This window comes from Cottoperca gobio, chromosome 3 (assembly GCF_900634415.1).
Source record: "Cottoperca gobio chromosome 3, fCotGob3.1, whole genome shotgun sequence".
Classification (NCBI taxonomy): Eukaryota; Metazoa; Chordata; class Actinopteri; order Perciformes; family Bovichtidae; genus Cottoperca; species Cottoperca gobio.
In genome coordinates, this window is record NC_041357.1 from 16852264 (window position 1) to 16869209 (window position 16946).

The window sequence follows — 16946 nt, forward strand, 5'->3', positions numbered from 1 at the left end:
GTCATTTTACTACAAATGGATCTCCGGATCATTATTTTATTTATTCACTTACATAGCAAAGAACTTAAGTTATACATAGAGAGGATTTATACATTACATTGCAGGCAGCAACACAATACATTCTCAACCAGTTTGTAAAAACAGTAAAGAGATGCAACTGCATAACAATTTGAGGATTGTCCCATGCATCCACAGCAACATAAGCTTATAATGCAACGCCTCTGTCTTCATATCTTGAAGCACTGATGCAGGGATGTAACTTGGAAAGTCATCTCTTCTGTCCATTCTGGCTCTCACAAGTAATGCCTGGAAACACTTCTTTTAAAATGATCAGTTCTATTTGCCCACTTTAGTATGCTGTGGTTAGTGCTAGCGCTGTTGAGGGTAGTGCGGTCCACTCGACCCTGCCACCATCTCCTCCGACGGTGGCGTGATGAGAAGAAGACACGGGTAACGTTTAGGCATCTGTTCATTGTAGTCCATGTGTCCCCACTGTCTCTTCCCCACTGAGGGTGCTCCGTAGTAAGGGTGGGGTGTTTGATGTTGTGGCCTGGTCGACTGGTACCTGAACCTACCACGAGAGCTGTTATGGTATCGGGGTGGACGGTAACCGCGGCCTCTGCCTCTGGTGTGGCTCCCTCTGTGTCCTCCCCTGTCTGTGGTGCTGATGCCAGGCATGTTGGTCCTCTTGGGCATTACCTGCAAGCCAAAGAACACTGTTAAACTTAACAGGTGACTGGTTTGCTTTAAAAAGTAACGTACGAGTGAAAATTAAGTCAACCCCAAATTACACTGACTTTTTAGGTTTTGTTTTTACGTCCACCAAACAGTGAGGTTACAGTTTCTGCATTACACAGGGCCAAATGGTATTTCTCAAGTCAACAGGATGGATAAGAAGGCCTCATAAAAAAGAGGAAGTGCTAAATTGTAGGAGAGATAGATAGATAGTTCATAACTTCGGCTATACCAATCAAAATATCAACTTAAAAAAAAAAAAACTAATGACTTATGGCATTCTTTTAAGTCAAGTTAACCAGCAGTATATTAGGTTATTTATCTTAGCTCCACTTTTACAAGCTGCAACTTCGAAGTGATGAACACATTAAATCATCAATAATTAAAATCCAATTATATACACATTATTCTGAACTGGTTCATGGAACATTATAACTCATTGTTGCTATTTTATACTATTTTTACATCAACACTGATTTTGTACACATTTTTATGTTTTTGCTGTGAAGCACCTTGGGCTGCAATTCTTGTATGAAAGGGGCTATAAAAATAATGATTATTATTATTATTATTAGTAGTATTACTAAGTACTTAATGCAAGTATATTTTCATGCCGATACTTATGTACATTAACTTAAGATGTTGAATGCAGGATTTTGACTTTAAAGAATATTTCTACACAGTGGTATTAGTACTTATACTTAAGTGAAAGATCAGAGTACCTCTTCGACTACTAATCTATCCTAAAATCCAGTGTTAGTTGTACCACAAATACTGTAGGCTGTGTGTGTAATAACTAAGACGCGACTGACAGTTGAGTAGTGAACTAGTTTGAGGGTGTAATGCTCCTCACCTTAAGGACTCTTCCTCTGAACAAGGACTCATGCAAACCAATAGCACTCTGCACAGAGTCTGGATCAGAGAACTCAATGTAAGCAAAACTGAAAAAGGGGAAGAAAAAAAGGCAGACAATAAAACTTTGACAGCAACATGCTTAAGAGTATTATTACATGGTCAAACAGCGTCAGGTACATAAAAACTGTATGCACGAGTTGATCCCACCCCTTTGGATGGCCGGAGAACCGGTCACACAGGATGGTCACTCGGTTGACGGGACCACAGCCGTTAAAATGGATCTCCAACTCATCTGCAGTAGCTCCATAGTCTACCTGGGATTTGTTCAACAGTGTTGTCAGAGCAGGCGTGTGAAAATAAAACATGCTCAGTATGAGGAAAAGATTTACAAGTCTTACATTTCCTACATAGACTGATCTGTTGTCGGCGTCCATCCTCTCCTCGGGAGTCATGTTGTAGAAAGGTCCTGTGGAGGAAACAAAAACAAACTGTATACACTGCTTTTGCAACAAGATGAAAATACTGCAAACACAGGGGGTGACTCCAGGAGCAATGACCACAATACTTTCTCAACATATCTAAAATCACTTGCATCATCTTTGATCATGCATATCTCAGAATATGGCTCCCCTCTCATTGCATCTTTGTTCTGAGGAGGAACCAAAAGGAAGAAAGTGGATGAGGAGACACACTCCGGCAGAAAATAGCCGCAGGCAGCAAGAAGGACCCTTCTGGTTCTCTGGAGCTCACTGCTTCGTCTCATTGGGCAGTGATGAGGCACATGTGAACACTGTTGTGACCACAGTGAAGCGTCCCAGGTGTTAGCCAGATGGTGAAGGCTGCAGCTACCTCACCTGCCTGGAGGCCCGCGATGCTACACACGCACACCTGGCTAAAAATACACCGTTGAGGCTTCCCAAATACATAATCAGTATTTAGCTGTACAACAAAGTGACACATTAACAAACCACGAGGTGGATAAGACGCACGGGCTGTCTCACCAGGCCGAGGGCTGCTGGTCATGAGGTGCATGTCTATTGAATCACACCTCTCCTCCTCCTCCTCCTTCATTCTTTCGGTCTCTTCTTCCATCTCCATCTCATGAACTCTGGCCTTGATGGCCGCCAGCTCCTGAGACACACAAGCACGGAAATCAGAACATGAAGTCACCGAGTGTGGACTAAAGCAGAATACGACACTGAAAACCAGACTGGTGACAAATCAAAAAAGGAATAAATGAGGATGTGAAAAACATGAATAAATGATTGCAGAAACATAATGGATACAGACACTTCCACAGGGTCACTGAATGATTTGAGAATTAAAGTGTGAATTATGTGCTGTGGGCTTCACAGTCACCAGATCTCAACACAATTTAACACCTATTGGAGATATGGGGGATCATCAAAACACCAACTAAGTGAAACTTTCAGATGAGCAGGGTTCCCTCAAAAAAAGCTGTGTGGAGTCTTTGAAGAGGAGAATTAAAGCTGTTCTGGTGGCCCATCATCTTAATGTACTGGAGACTTTTCCCTTTTATTTGACACCCATCTAGGCATCAATTGTGATTTGAAAAAAGAGACCAACATTGTATTTTTATTGCCCCGCTTTACAATTTCCTGCAAGTATTGGTGTGATATCTGGAAAGGAAATGACCAGAGGGTGTGGACTGCTTGGACAACATTTACTACATTGGCAATGTAAGCACCAAATTGACCTATTCAATCAAAAATATATATTGAAATTGTAATCGGTCTCTTTTAATTCGGCCAAAACACAAGTCATAGTTAAACATGTAGCTGGCCTGAGGTTTCAGGACACTATGTATACGTGAAACAGGCTTTTACCATCAGTCATTTCAGTGCCTGAACCACACTGTGTGCAATACCTCACCCAGCACATGCAGTGCACCTGATTGGCTCCATGCCGAGCAAGTCACTCAGCATGTTATACTGGATGTGACTCATTGATGTAGTCCTTTATGCACATAACGTTTATTAATGATTTAACGACACCACATAGCATAGCTTATGTTTGCGCTTTTTTGTCAAACGTCACATTCCTCATTTGTTCGCCCTACTATATGCTACGTGCGTACAAATAAACAAACAAACGTGATGGCACCCTTTCATTCACTTTAAAACGATGATACCCACCGGGTCCTCTGCAAAATGCGCCCCGATGGACTCGCCCTCCAGGTAGCCGTACTCCAGATGATTTTCCGCCATGCTCACTGCTCAACCATGGCATCTGCAAAGCGGACTGCAGCTTTTCAAAACCGCCACGAAAAATAGCTCTCACCACAGAAAGGGAAACGGTTTGATAGACCGCAAGGCGCGACACCTGACAGCATATGATATGAGGTAAGCTAATAGCTATCACCTGTGAATGAGACTCATGACGCGCTGGATTGATTGACAGTGGCGCGCACGTGAGAAAGACGCTGGATGAGGATGTCTTCCTCCCATTGGCGCATCATCGAGGGGCCCTCCCATTCTCTGCTCCTGGCACCCCCTGGCACCCTCTCCCCACCTCACCCCCAGGATTTACAGCTAGTAAAATTACAACTAGCCTATAATAATAAACGTTAAGGATCTGCATTCACTTACAGTAAATGGTATATTCCTTCAAAGTAAAACTGAATATATTCGATGAATTTGGTGATAAGTAATCTTTGGGTGTCATATGGTAATTGTAACTCACTTCTTCTCACTCCTGGAATGTCTGCATATTCATGTGAGGTACCTAAAGGGGTGGATAATAGGCTCTTTTTTTTCACAGCAAACATTTTGATACAGGTGTTATTATTAACATTAACGATGACTTAGTTATATTCCAGTGTCCCAGTAAACCATGACAGTGTGACAGAGACAGCGTGAATAATACCATGGACCCTGAAACTAAAGCAGCTAAATGGAAAAAATGCCTATTCTTTGTCACTGTATTTAAGAAACCTATACTCGAACATTTGAAAATCAAAAACGTTATGACTTTAAAACATTGTAAAACTATGTTTATATGAGAACATGAAAATATAAAACATTTTGGGAGAATTATAGCTGATTTTGACAACAAGTAATAAATAATAAAAAATAATAATAATAATTCTGAACCAAAGGAAATGGGAACACAGGTTTAGGTTACTTGACAACCTTTTATTCCCCCATAAGTAAGAGTCATAGTAAACCCTTCTGTTTCAGTTGCTCATTGAGGCTGTACTGAATCTAATTATCACTCATAATAACAACCCGCAACAGTTTTATGACTGCACCTTTCCATTTAATGGAAATATTTTTGACGTTTTTTTGTATGGTTTATATGATTAGTAATGTTTTTGTAAAAGTGTATGGACTTTTGGAATATATTTTTCCAAAAAGATAATTAAAAATTATACAGTTTTCTTTCTTTTAGATCCCCTGCTATTATATTTCTGTAGACATTGGGGAATGTAATCATATGCCTCCAAAAGTTTACATACTAACTTTGTGTTAGTAAGGATTCAATAACAATGGATCATTTTGTCTTTTTCTGGGGTGTTGTAGTCTCCATGTGTGCACTTGAAGAAGAAAAGCCACAAGAGCGATGAATACTTCATTTCATGTTTTAATTACACAGTTACATTGTTCAACACAGACAATAACCTGAATTAGAATGTTTTACAGCTTCACACATCCAACAGAGCGAACAGTTAAAGAGCGGTATTAGCAACAGGGAGGAAAGCATGCAAGAAATAAATACAAATCAGAATTTAATTCTTCTGGCACAGTTAACTTCATCTAAAAACGGCAACAGGACCTTTTTTGAAGAGGGAAATAAAACAAAAGGAGAACGATCTTCAAAGCGCCAACCTTTCCTACAGAAACATGTTTTTATCTGTAATAATGTATTGCACAATACAGTATAGAATGCTTCCCTACACATAAAAAAAACATAAACCTTTTTTTTCAATTTATGTAAAGGTAAAAACAGGACCATCCTGAGCCATGGCTTTGGGGAAAACAAGTGCTGTATCCACTGTTTGCCACTTTAGCTTTCTACTGTAGCTATTCATCAGTGCCTGTTTCACAGGGAGGATGTGTCGCCATCACATCAGATGTGCCTTGAAACGTCATTGGTAGAGTAACTGGTTGGGGTAGGGAGAGACAAATGCCAACCTGCTAATGTTTGCCTTTTCTAAACATGCGTTTTGCCCATATCATGTACATAGTAAAACAAACAGAAAAGTGGCTGATGTAAAGTGTTTGGAGACCCTTGGATGATATTCACAACAGCAGAGCCCTTATGCGTTTGCCATCTGTAATATCTTCACAGATAAAAGTATATGACACAAATATCATTTGTTTCAAAATGTAATGAAGCTAGCACCCAGCTGAACAGAACAATGATCTTGTGTGTCCTGTCCAATAAAATCAGGAGGGAGAATCTCCGATGTTTGTGAGACAGCAGTCTCATGTCCCACACAATCGACCATGTTGAAGTTCTCTCATGCCGGGACATAACACAAAAACCTTAACTGAAGTGAAATCTAAAGAGAAAAGTTGTAGCTTTTGGTTGTATTTTGGTCATTTGTAAATGGTTACTGGGTTTGGCTTTGTTTAGTTTATCAAAGGGCTTACTTGCAGACAAGGAGGCACACGCAAAGCATTTAAGAGTTGAATGGAACTGCGATTACAATGTTGTTTTGATGCGGATATTGTACGCAAACACAGTATTTCACTGCACAAAGCTGTTGCTACATATTGTGAATCGATCTGCCACTATCGTCTGACTGGGATGTTTCATTAAAGCTCTGAAAGTTTCAAGTAGTTTGTACAGAGACAAAAAAAATGGTAAGATTTCTTTTACAAAAACACACACACACACACACACACACACACACCACTAGTCACACACAAACACACACACCCACCATGCATTCATTTTATCTCTGCAAGGCTTTGTAACTGTAAGAACACGCAATCAGTAGGCTTTTCTGAAGGAGATGCTTCTATTATTTTTTACAGAAGCACTATTCAATATGTAGACAACAAGCGCTTTGATTGCTTGAATAAGAATTCTACACATTTGAAAACGCAGCCGGTTCATTAAGCATGGTCTTCACTCTTGTGCCCTGATTGTGTGTATTTCAGACACTTTGGTTAAGTGGTGTAGTGGAGCTCTAACCTTATTATTTCTGGTCTGTCAATACACACTGTGTCAAAGCCTATTTTGGCAATAGAGTACTTTGGTCTGTGCTTTTATTGGTTTTGGACAACAAATGGCATGTCATGGTTGATTCTGTGTTCAGTTTGGTAATATGCATGTTTGACTGTATGTGTACCTATTACTAAATTCTAGAAGTATCAGTTTGGTTGGTGGGATGTGATCAAACAGGTAAGTGAGGTATGGTGGAAATACATGTTCCTCCACATTATGAGCAATGGCAATTCCATTCAACACTTTTGTTTTTATCATTTTCAGACGGATTCATATGATCGCTTTTGAATGTGCGTCTCCATGTCGCCTCTCAGCCCAGCTTTTCAAAGTCCAGGTCAACCTTTCCTGGTGGTTAGCTGTATGGTCACAGGAGGTAGCTAGTGTGAAGGGGCGTCATGAAGAGTGGTCTGTGGTAGTAGTGGAGGAATTAGACATCAGGGGGAAAGGAGCAAATTACACAAAAAGGCCAAGTTTAACACCATATCACAGTAATTATAACACACATACATAAATGCTACACACAGATGCAGGGGTACCTTGCAGCTTATCCCATTTGAATTATGTGTCTCAGATAGTCCAAATAAAATAATTGACATTACTTTATCCAGCTGTTGAAGAAGTTTCCTATGCCACTCACTGCTAAAGGAAAGTTACTTTTTTCCCCAAGTTTGGTCCAAGTGTGTATGGGGCCAACTAGTTTACAGGGTTTACAGTGATCAATTTTAAATTTGTGTGAGCGGTGGCTGCTACAGGCCCTCTGTTGCTTTAAGTAAAGGCATTTTGACTGTTTTACATACATATCTTTACCAGAGGCAATCATATTGCTGGAGCATGTGGGAAGGGCTGAAAAAAAAGAAGAAAAACCTGCATCTTTACAGATAAACGATAATCTGTATTTTTTTTTTAAATGGGAAAAAAAAGGAACATTGCAAAGATTGGGTATCAAAATTAGCTTAGAGGTTTACCGTAGCTTAACACTGGCATATCACTTAATCCTATAGTAATGGCTTGTCCTGCACCTTGGGGGAAACAAACACTCCTAACCACACACACACACACACACACACACACACACACACACACACACACACACACACACACACACACACACACACACACACACACACCAAGAGAGAGAGGGTCACTACAGTGGCAGGAACAGAAAACTTGACATGATTTATCAAGTTTGTCAATTCCTGAATTTGTTGTGAAGGATCTAAATTTGAAAGTGAGCCACCACTTTTCTTTGTATGTCCTTTTTTTTCAAGCTATTAAATATATTTGGGCTTTTTTGTCAATACACACTGTTGAGTCCCCTCCTGCAGGATGAAAACTGACCTGGGGTGAATGAAGCATATGTCAATGACAACATTTAGTCCCAATTGCACCATCTCATAAAAATGAAGAAGATTAAAGTGAAACACAAACATGTTATAACTTGTCAAACGTTTTTGTGGTGTAGTAGGATATGGATTTTTCATATACTATTGTAAATGAAGGCCTAATTCATTCATTTAAAATGTGTTCTGGAAGTCTTGTGTCCATTCACCCTTAATCTGTTTTCATCCATGTTCAGCTACATGCAAACTGTATGGAGCCACTTTACCTCTGTTACCAACAGTCTCCTCCACTCAGGGTCACATGACACTTTGATTTGAGTGAAACTTGAAAGTGTTAAACTTGTATGAGAGAAAAAAAGGAAATTTGAGAAATTTGAGAAATAAATGTACTGTGGGAAAATCATATTCTGGACATTTAAACTTTAAAGGTTTCTGTTATTTGGCAAACACATTTTTGGACCTCTTTAAATACTATGTACATTCACATTAAGTTACCGATGTTACTTTAAATATATTTATATGTATCTATATTATATGACACCCTATGGGCAGTTGCTGAGGTTCCATTCAGTAGCTGAATTCTCTTCATATTGCACCTCTGTCCTCTCACTGTCTTACAATGCGAGCAATACAAAATATTCTACAAGAGGGGTTTCATCTCATTAATATAGATACAACAAATCAAACAATAAGTACAATGTGGGGCTTCTTCTCATAAGCAAGTGTCCTCCTTGCTCTGACTTCAATGCTCAGCCCAAACTTAAAGGAGGGAAATGAAGAGTAACAAAACCAAAACAAAGTCCATCTTTCTGGATATACACAAGGGCAGCAAATGTGGACATCAGCGACAAGAGACATTATTGAAATTTGAAAAGAGGAACAATATCTACAAGCAGGTTTGAACCTTTCCCACGTGACTGCTCAGAGGCTCTGTCCAAAGCAGGCCGGGGGTTAGGGGCAGACTTGAGTCAAGTAGTCGGGGAAGAGTGTAGAGGGGAGGTGTGGGGTGAGGGGAGGTAGAAAGAGAGAGGAGAACCAAGTCTACACCGCCCTTTACTAGGCTCTTTCATCTGTTTATCATGCTTTGGAAACGGAGGGAGTGAATGTAAAGGTAACAGCAATTCCTTGAAATATCTCCTCGTTGTGGAGCTTAAAAAATGACTTACAAACAATCTTCTCATAAAGTCTCCATAGTATGTAATGCCTTCATGGACAATGTTTTCAAGCTTGTTTTGAGGTTTTTGGCAGCTCCTTTGCCATGTATGTATCTTCATGTCCTTTGAGGCTGTGCAGCTTTTACTTCCCTCTTTTTTCTCTCTGTTACCATTCACAAAAGAATCACACTGTGGCAGGGTTTCCATCCATTTCATTAAGTCTTTCTTGTAGGCAAGTTCACAGCATTGTCCATATTCACTAGTCTGGGCCGTCACTGAGGAATCGCTGTAGTTTTGTCCAGACTGCAGGAGGCAGCTGCAGATCAAAGCAGGTCACAGTTTTTCTTTTTTTTTATTATGTCTGACTATCTCTGGGTCCCATTCTGCAGCTTCTCTGCAGCTTGGTCCTCTCAGGGCTGGCTTATCTGTGAGGAGGTGATGTTGCTTTGCGTTTGGTTATAAGATGAGTGCTTCTCCTTATCGCTTACTTACTCACTTTGGCAGTGTAATACAAAGGTTTGGATCATGTTATTTTTCATCTTTGAATTCATTTGGGTGCAGAGAGGTGAGTCCGGTGTAGATTTTCTTGGCTCGCTAGCAAGGTAGTTAGCAGTTTAAAATTAATTTATTTTCATATCATTATTATCGTTATCATCAGCATCATCCTCATCATCATCATCATCATCATCACTACTATTTATTTTGAATATTTGGACTTTTCTTTGTTTTCCCTTAAAGCCAGAAAGAAACATTTAATAAATACTAAGCTGTGTTTCTGAGGAATTAATCGCATCACAGGTTTTTCCCCTTCCCTCGATTCTTTGAAAAAAAAAAAAAGGTATTTTGTCGTAGCCTGTCTCCATTAGCACACTGTAGAATAAGTGCCATATCAGTGAACTGTCTGCACTGGTAGTGCACATCTCAGGTCTGAGTACTGTTCTCTCATTGGTGCTAAATTAAAGGGAAATCCAATCCAAGTGCTAATCAGCCTAGTCATCCCCCTATCAATGTTGCCTTACCACAGCCACTGTGGTCCTTAGCATTACTGAGGGCACATCTTAGTCACATTTTCAAGTCATAGCTCATGTTTTCAGAAAACACATCTGATATGTTTCTGTGACTGAACACACTTTTCATGTGTTCCACTACACTGCACGCCAGGCTGGAATCTTTGTATTTGTGGCTGTGATTGTGAAAGAGACAAAAAAGTATTTTTTTGGGGGGGAAGAGACCAGTTGAGAAAACGAGTCCATCATCAGGTAGGGAAAATATTTCCAGAATAGCTTAGGATATGAGGGACATAAGGACTGAAGTAGGGGAGGAGGAAAGGGAGCAGTGTGCAATGAAGATTCCTCAGTTTGGTTTTGTGTGGAGTGTGGGCACCGTCGCATCAGTATGCAGAGAGGGGACAAGGGTCAGACGTCAGCGAGAGGTGGCCTCCAGTAGGGCGGGCGTAGCTGGAGTTGTGGAGCGAGAGGCACTGCTGGAACTGCTCTCTTTGGGGCTGGCAGAGACACTTCCGCTGCCGCTGCCTGCCCCTCCCGCAATACTGCTCTGGCCTGCCAAAGACAAGGCTCCTGGAGGAGTGCTCTCCGAGTGGGTGGGGGGCGCACTTGACGCTGAGGAGGATGAGGGGGTGCCTAGAGGGACACTGCTCCCCCCTGGCATCCCCTGCAGGCCTTGACCACAGACATGGTGGTGCTTCTCCCAGTCTTTGTGTTGGCAGAAGGAGCCGCAGTAGCGAGCCGTGTTGCAGCCGCTGCACGTCTCACTGGCTTTCCTCCCGCAGTTCCAGCAGCTCTGGTTAGACAGTGGGGAGAGAGTGGGTTGATAAAAATAAGTCTCTCTTTTGTCTCAGGAATGCACAGTTTTGTCTTTCTTGCATAAATATATTGAAACCTAACAAAAAGTCTGATTATCATTGTTTTCTGTTTTCTGCACAGGGATTTGATTTGAAGGATTTAAATCGTGGTCCAACATGTCTGGTTTGTGTTACCAGCAGGTGGTGGTCAACTGCTCTGTAATGGCCTCAGCCTGGCACTCTGCTCCAACCATCTGGGTCTGTCTGCTTTTATTTACACAGACAACTGGACTGCGTCTACGATAATGATGACAACATGGTGCAGCACCAAACCAAGAGCAGCAAGCTGTGTGTATTACACAATTCAGGATCATTTAGAGGATAAGGGGAACAAAGTGAAGGGTGATGGATGTAGCAAAAGAGTGTTGAAGAGTGAGTGACAGAGGAGGCAGTTAGAGCAGTGGTTCCCAACCTTTTACCTTAAGGGACCTCTTTTCTATCATTGAGTAAACTGACGACCCCTGACTAACGTTAAGTGACATATTTTATGAATGTTTCACATTCAATTCAATGCATAATAATAACAGTGCAGATAAACTGAAAAACCAGTAGAGTTAACCCCAACAGTGAACGCAATAACTGCAAGAAGTTTGTGTCAAACAAGTGATTTGGAGCAGATTATTTCCTGTGAATATTGCATCAGAGATCAGTTTTCCTGTTATTTTAGAAACTAAAAATAACAGGAACAGTCTGTAATGTGTTTATTATTATAATATATTTTTTTAACAATCACACATACATTCATTTTTTTCTTCTTCCTGATGCTTGTCCATTGTTCTATTAGCTTTTGTGTTGTTTTAACTGTGTCCTTTTCTAATGCAGGACGCAGCTTTTTAGCAGAGAGGGAAGGCTCTGTGAATATAGCAACTTGTGTTCAGATCTTGGCCGTGCCCTTATCCTGGTAATATCTCAAATAAAAGGCTAATCCAAACTTTAAACTCTCTGAAGCTTTGGGAATTGGGAACCACTGAATTAGAGAACAACAGACAGGAGAATGAGGGGAAATGCGGGTGAGGGGTCTGTGATACTCACTTCACTGGAGTCCTCCTGTTGGTTGATGACTGTTAGTGCGTCCTCAGAGGCTTGCCTCTTGGCCTCGGCCAGCGCCCTCTCCATTTTAGAGCGTTCTACTGAAATCATCTCATGAGCTTTCCTCTCGGCATCTGACACCGCCTTCTGAAGCTCTGACATCGCCTGTCGCTTAACCTCGTTCACTGCCTCCTCTGAGAGAGAGGAAGAGAGAGAGGTGTTAGTGCATACGACCATCGTCCCATCCTGCCTGTTCTGTCATCCTTTATTGAGACTCTTTAAGCTGCCATCTTGTTGTATCTCAGGGAACAGATGTACATCATCCAAGATTTAAAACTTTCTGCCAGAAAAGGGAAACAGCCAGATTTCAATAATTAATTCAAAGATGTCTGGCCACAATCATTTCCAGTGCTGACAACAGCAGATGTCTCCAAAGTTTTGTCACTAACTTGGCTGTTCAAACAGCATCCTGGGATTCCCTGTTTGCATGATTGTCATCTTATCATAAGAATAATTTAAATAGAATTTGTTAGACAGAGTATACAGAGAAGAATGAATAATTTCCCCACCAGTGGGCATGCGTATCCCCACTGCAGGGCTTCCTACGATGTAGATTTTATCATGGGGCCTTTTGTTCTTCCAGCAGAAGCACAAACCATATGAGTGAGGAGGCTGTTTTTTTTTTACAACAGGCAGGTGTGTAGACTCCTTTCCAGATGGCAGTCTAAAATAGATACTTCCTGCAGTTTCCTCTCAGTAAGAGGCAGGAATGATTACATTTTGCCATCTTTCATTATTGGCATCACAGTGCACAACAGATGTACAGTAGCCAGTACTGTGTAGTCAATACACACCCTACATGATTTCTCGTAGGACTTTGTACACCTGAGAAATAGATTTTCTAAATATATAGTATTATTCAAATGCTTATGCGTTATGTCGTGATCTTGTCATTTTCTTGTGCCATCAAAGACGGTAACATTTTTAAAGATTAAATTATTTTCTCCCTCCTGTTGCATTTCCTCGAGATGTGCAAAGTAGACACACTGAGACACAAATGACACACATGACTATCCAGGTGTGTTAGGCCAACCAAGTAGGAGGTGAGACTGATACTGTTCTCTCCACTGCTCCCAATTTCCTCAAGTCAGTGTTTGTTTCAAACTCATAAATAACTGTCACTTTTTCTCGCTGCTCCACTCCACTTGTTTCAAACTACTGTGCAAAAAGATAGACAGCGGGGGGAGCCTTATCCAACACTTTGCTGTGCATGTGTGCGTGTCTGAGCTTGATTCCTATGCTTAAAAGTTTGGATTCTGTCAATCCTGTCAACATACAGTCACACTCAGACACATGTCTCAATGCTTTCCTTCATCCCATCATTCCCTCTCTACCTTTATCCTTCATTTCATTTGTACTCCATTTTTTCTTTATACCCCTCCTTCTCCTCCTCCTCCTCTTTCTTCTCTCCTTTGCAGAACACTATCTGCATTATCCCGAGCTTCTCAATTATCTGGCCTAATGCATGCACCACTAAGATTAGTTTGCAAATTTAATTAATTCTTATCAAGGAGACTGCATAGCAGATGCTGGGGCAATTAGCACTTAATGGAAAACACGGGGACAGCAATATTAACGTTTTAATTCCACAGGGATTTGGTAAGTCCCTGAGACGTGTTATTTCTGTCTGCTTTTTCACACTTCAGATCTTATTTTTCAAAAGCACTGCAGTCTCTCAACCTGAACTAGACCAGCGTGTCTGGTTTTAATTAAAAGCAAGAGGTGCTGCAGCTACATCAGGCAGACTTCCTGGCTACTGAGATAGAGGTGACACATGCTTACATATATATATACACACACACAGACACAGACAGACACACACACACACACACACACACACGAGAGGTGAAATGTTGGATGGTGTAGATTTGTTACTCACCCTGCCTGTTTTGGAGGTGCTTTAGTGCTGGGGAGAGCGGGATGCTTGTAGTACCTGTATGAAAAACAACTGCAATTAAAATAGTTTTTTTCTGCCGGTGAAAATGCAGCACAACATTTTGCCGACAGCAGCAGCATCTTTCCTCCGCAGGGTATTGGAGTATAATAGTGCTGGGACTGGGGCGGAACAAGGGCTGAACCACATGACTCCTGGGATGGGCTCTATTTAACATGCAGTATACAAGGAGGCCCATGCAATGCAACACTCCCACCTGCTTCCCCTTGGCCACAAACGGAGCAAAGAATAATAACCATGGTCTAGATTATTTTGTCTTTATATCTAAATGTCTGTATATGATTCACTTCAGTAGTAAATGTGTGTACATTTCATGAGGCTAGAAAACAATCACAATAAAAAAATAAAAGGTGTAACACTTGAGAGTGTGTGTTTCTCAGGCCAATGGAGACCAGTTAAGCTCCAACCTGTGCTGCGCTGCTGCGTCCTGCCTTGGGCCAGGTGACTGCATTTTCACTGCAGCTTTGGTGACAGATGGAGGGCATTTAGCCCTAATGACACAGAGGGCCTCCAATCCTCTGCCCTGATGGACCTATGGCTGTAAGGCCTCTGCTCTGTCTGTCTAGGTGGCCAAGGTGAGGGCCGTGAAGACTGATGATGACTGTGTATGTGTGTTGTTGGTCTGTGTGAGGTCAATCATGGAGACAATAGAGAGAAGAGGATGCTGGGCTCTCACCAGCTTTCCTCCAGATTTCTTCTGGCAGGTATCCTGAGGGTGGCCTGTGTAAGAAGTCTCTGTGGATCTCTGAAACACACAAGCAGGCACACACTTTCAGTCTCAATTACACACACAGTGACATACTCTTTATCTACACAAACACACATCCACAAGTCTCCCCTAAAGTTTTCAATTCTATTTTTGAAACTATGTGTGTGGCAACACAACATAACACAGTAAATAAGATGACATCGACTGTTTCAGCCATTTCTGGGAAGTAATGAGAATACGGGAGTTAGAAGTATGAATACACATTTTAATTAAGCATGCTGGCTGTGTAAGGGTGGATTCAGTTGCTTAAAGACCCTGGATGCTGCAAATAGATATGTCTTGCCTCCCAGTATGAGCTAAACATTTATGAATTTGCAGAAAAAATATCATAATCTAACTGACATTTTATAAATGTATATATGAAGGCATGTTCAGCATTTTAAATAAGCCCTATTTTACTGTGAGTGTTTTGCTTTGCCAAACAACGCCTGTGTGTGTTTGTCTACCTGTCTGTCTGCCTGTCTGCCTTTCAGCAGCCGAGGAAGTTCCTATGGGCAGTGACTCGCTGCTGCTAGCTGTGTTGGAGGAGGAGTTGTGGTGAGGAGGAGGAGGAGGAGGAGGAGGAGGAAGAGGAGGAGGAAGGCAGTGCTGTCCGTTGCTCCCACCTTTTTTCATCTCCTCCACGTCACTGTAGCGCCGAATCCAGTGATTCATTTCCTCCCGGTCGGCCTCCTGGCAGCGGCGCAGCACCGTCAGGGAGCGCCGCGTCTTCTCCACCATGTCCATGATGCAGTTCAACAGCTGCAATGGGAAAGTATTGAGGACAAGTTATAACAGTTACTTAGTGACGAATAAACATGAGAAACTAAAACATCATCATCTACAAAACACAGTCGTAGAGTTTTTGAAATGAACCAAACCAGACAAAGCCATACAAATGTTCACAGGTCATAGCAACAAAGCAAATTTAAAAGGGAAGAGTTCCTTTGGAGCCACTGAGCTGTAAATCCATGCACTATTTTAATCTGTCCCAAAACACATACCACCTAGTAGGCATGCGTGTTTGCATGTGACGATGTGTTTGTGTCTCGGCCTATCTGTTCATGGATTGTTTGCTTGTCAGTACATTTCAATGTCTAAGAGCATTACACCAACGATAATGTACCAGCTGGGCTGCTGATGAAAAAGTTGAGCCTATTCCTTCCACCCTTCTGCTCCGTTCCCTGCCAACTCAACAGATTCCCGCTCTTTTCTTTCCTTCCCTCTACGTTGTAAACAGTGTCACTTCAAACAGGACACTCCACGGTGCCCCGTCCCGGTCTGTTAAACGGGTTTAGCATGGCTGACATTGAATCCATATCATTATTCCCATTCATCTTTCCCTCTCTCTGTCTCTGCCTCCTTTTCTCTGTCTCTCCCCTCCCTCCCTCCCTTCTGAGTTAGCTATATTTATTTCAGTGAAGTGTTTCTAATTTGGCCGAGGTCCAGGCCTGGCCGGTTCTCTCCATGACTGCTGCTCTTGTCTCAGCTGCTCTCCCCAGCTGGAGCTGCGCTCTGCTGGGTCCTGAGCTCCATCTGTGGCCCTGCTTCTCTGTGTGTGCATGTCTGTCTATGAGTGTGTGTCTAGTGAACATGATTTTGTCTTCATGAAGTTGGGTGCCAGTAAGCGAGATAGGTGTCTGTCTGTTGTTGATTCACAACGCTGACACTGACCTCTTACGGTCAGCTGTCTGTCAACTGCACACTCAGATGGGACTGAGGTTGTTCTGTCTGTCAACAGCTCCTGTCCCACTAAAATTAACTTTCAACACCTGCTGACTTCTTTTTTTTTCACTTCTTCATGATGTTTATGAATGAAACAAAGAGGTGGTTGACATTAAACATGGCTACCATTCTGATACTTACATTATCTAGGTGCTTCCATTCCTCTGCCCACTCTCGATCTGTAAGACGGTGGTCAATCACCTCTTCTTGGCGGGCTCCATGCACTGCTAAAAGATAAACACATGGTTCAGATTCCTCACATATACAGTACAGTATACGAGTGGGGTGG

The 16946-nt window shown here is 41.8% G+C and overlaps 2 protein-coding genes across 13 annotated transcripts in view; both read right to left on the bottom strand.

Annotated features, from left to right (window-relative positions):
- Window positions 1-22: 22 nt before the first annotated feature.
- On the bottom strand, window positions 23-3980 carry pabpn1l (PABPN1 like, cytoplasmic). Of its 4 annotated transcripts, none has more exons than XM_029427300.1 (6): window positions 3747-3980; window positions 2580-2721; window positions 1989-2056; window positions 1768-1904; window positions 1589-1676; window positions 23-699 (listed from the first exon to the last, which is right to left on the bottom strand). In XM_029427300.1, exons 1-6 carry the CDS (start codon window positions 3816-3818, stop codon window positions 370-372), a joined length of 837 nt encoding a protein of 278 aa, XP_029283160.1. In that variant the 5' UTR covers window positions 3819-3980; the 3' UTR covers window positions 23-369. The 4 variants fall into 4 exon arrangements, with proteins under 4 accessions (XP_029283160.1, XP_029283175.1, XP_029283168.1 ...); XM_029427315.1 differs by having other exon boundaries at window positions 1798-1904; window positions 3747-3974; XM_029427308.1 differs by having other exon boundaries at window positions 2592-2721; window positions 3747-3973.
- Window positions 3981-5180: 1200 nt separating this feature from the next.
- Window positions 5181-16946, bottom strand: part of cbfa2t3 (CBFA2/RUNX1 partner transcriptional co-repressor 3) — a 41805-nt gene continuing 30039 nt past the window's right edge. For 5 of the 9 annotated variants that reach the window (XM_029427243.1, XM_029427217.1, XM_029427248.1 and 2 more), the window contains exons 7-12: window positions 16799-16884; window positions 15400-15694; window positions 14861-14929; window positions 14110-14163; window positions 12174-12364; window positions 5181-11089 (exon numbers count right to left, since the gene is read on the bottom strand). In XM_029427243.1, the coding sequence (XP_029283103.1) occupies window positions 10703-11089; window positions 12174-12364; window positions 14110-14163; window positions 14861-14929; window positions 15400-15694; window positions 16799-16884 (1082 nt within the window). In that variant the 3' untranslated portion in view covers window positions 5181-10702. Of the gene's footprint in view, window positions 11090-12173; window positions 12365-12420; window positions 12511-14109; window positions 14164-14860; window positions 14930-15399; window positions 15695-16798; window positions 16885-16946 lie in introns of those variants that run through there. The other 4 variants (XM_029427279.1, XM_029427224.1, XM_029427234.1 and 1 more) reach the window with 4 other exon arrangements.

Bases quoted from the DNA above. Each gene is read 5' to 3' on its own strand.
- pabpn1l (XM_029427300.1), bottom strand. From the start codon at position 3,818: ATGGCGGAAAATCATCTGGAGTACGGCTACCTGGAGGGCGAGTCCATC. The intron at 2,057-2,579 runs GTGCGTCTTATC...TTTCCTCCACAG, and splicing joins TCGGCCTGGTGAGACAGCCC to GACCTTTCTACAACATGACT. The intron at 1,677-1,767 runs GTACCTGACGCT...CCCCTTTTTCAG, and splicing joins CTCGTGCATACAGTTTTTAT to TTTTGCTTACATTGAGTTCT.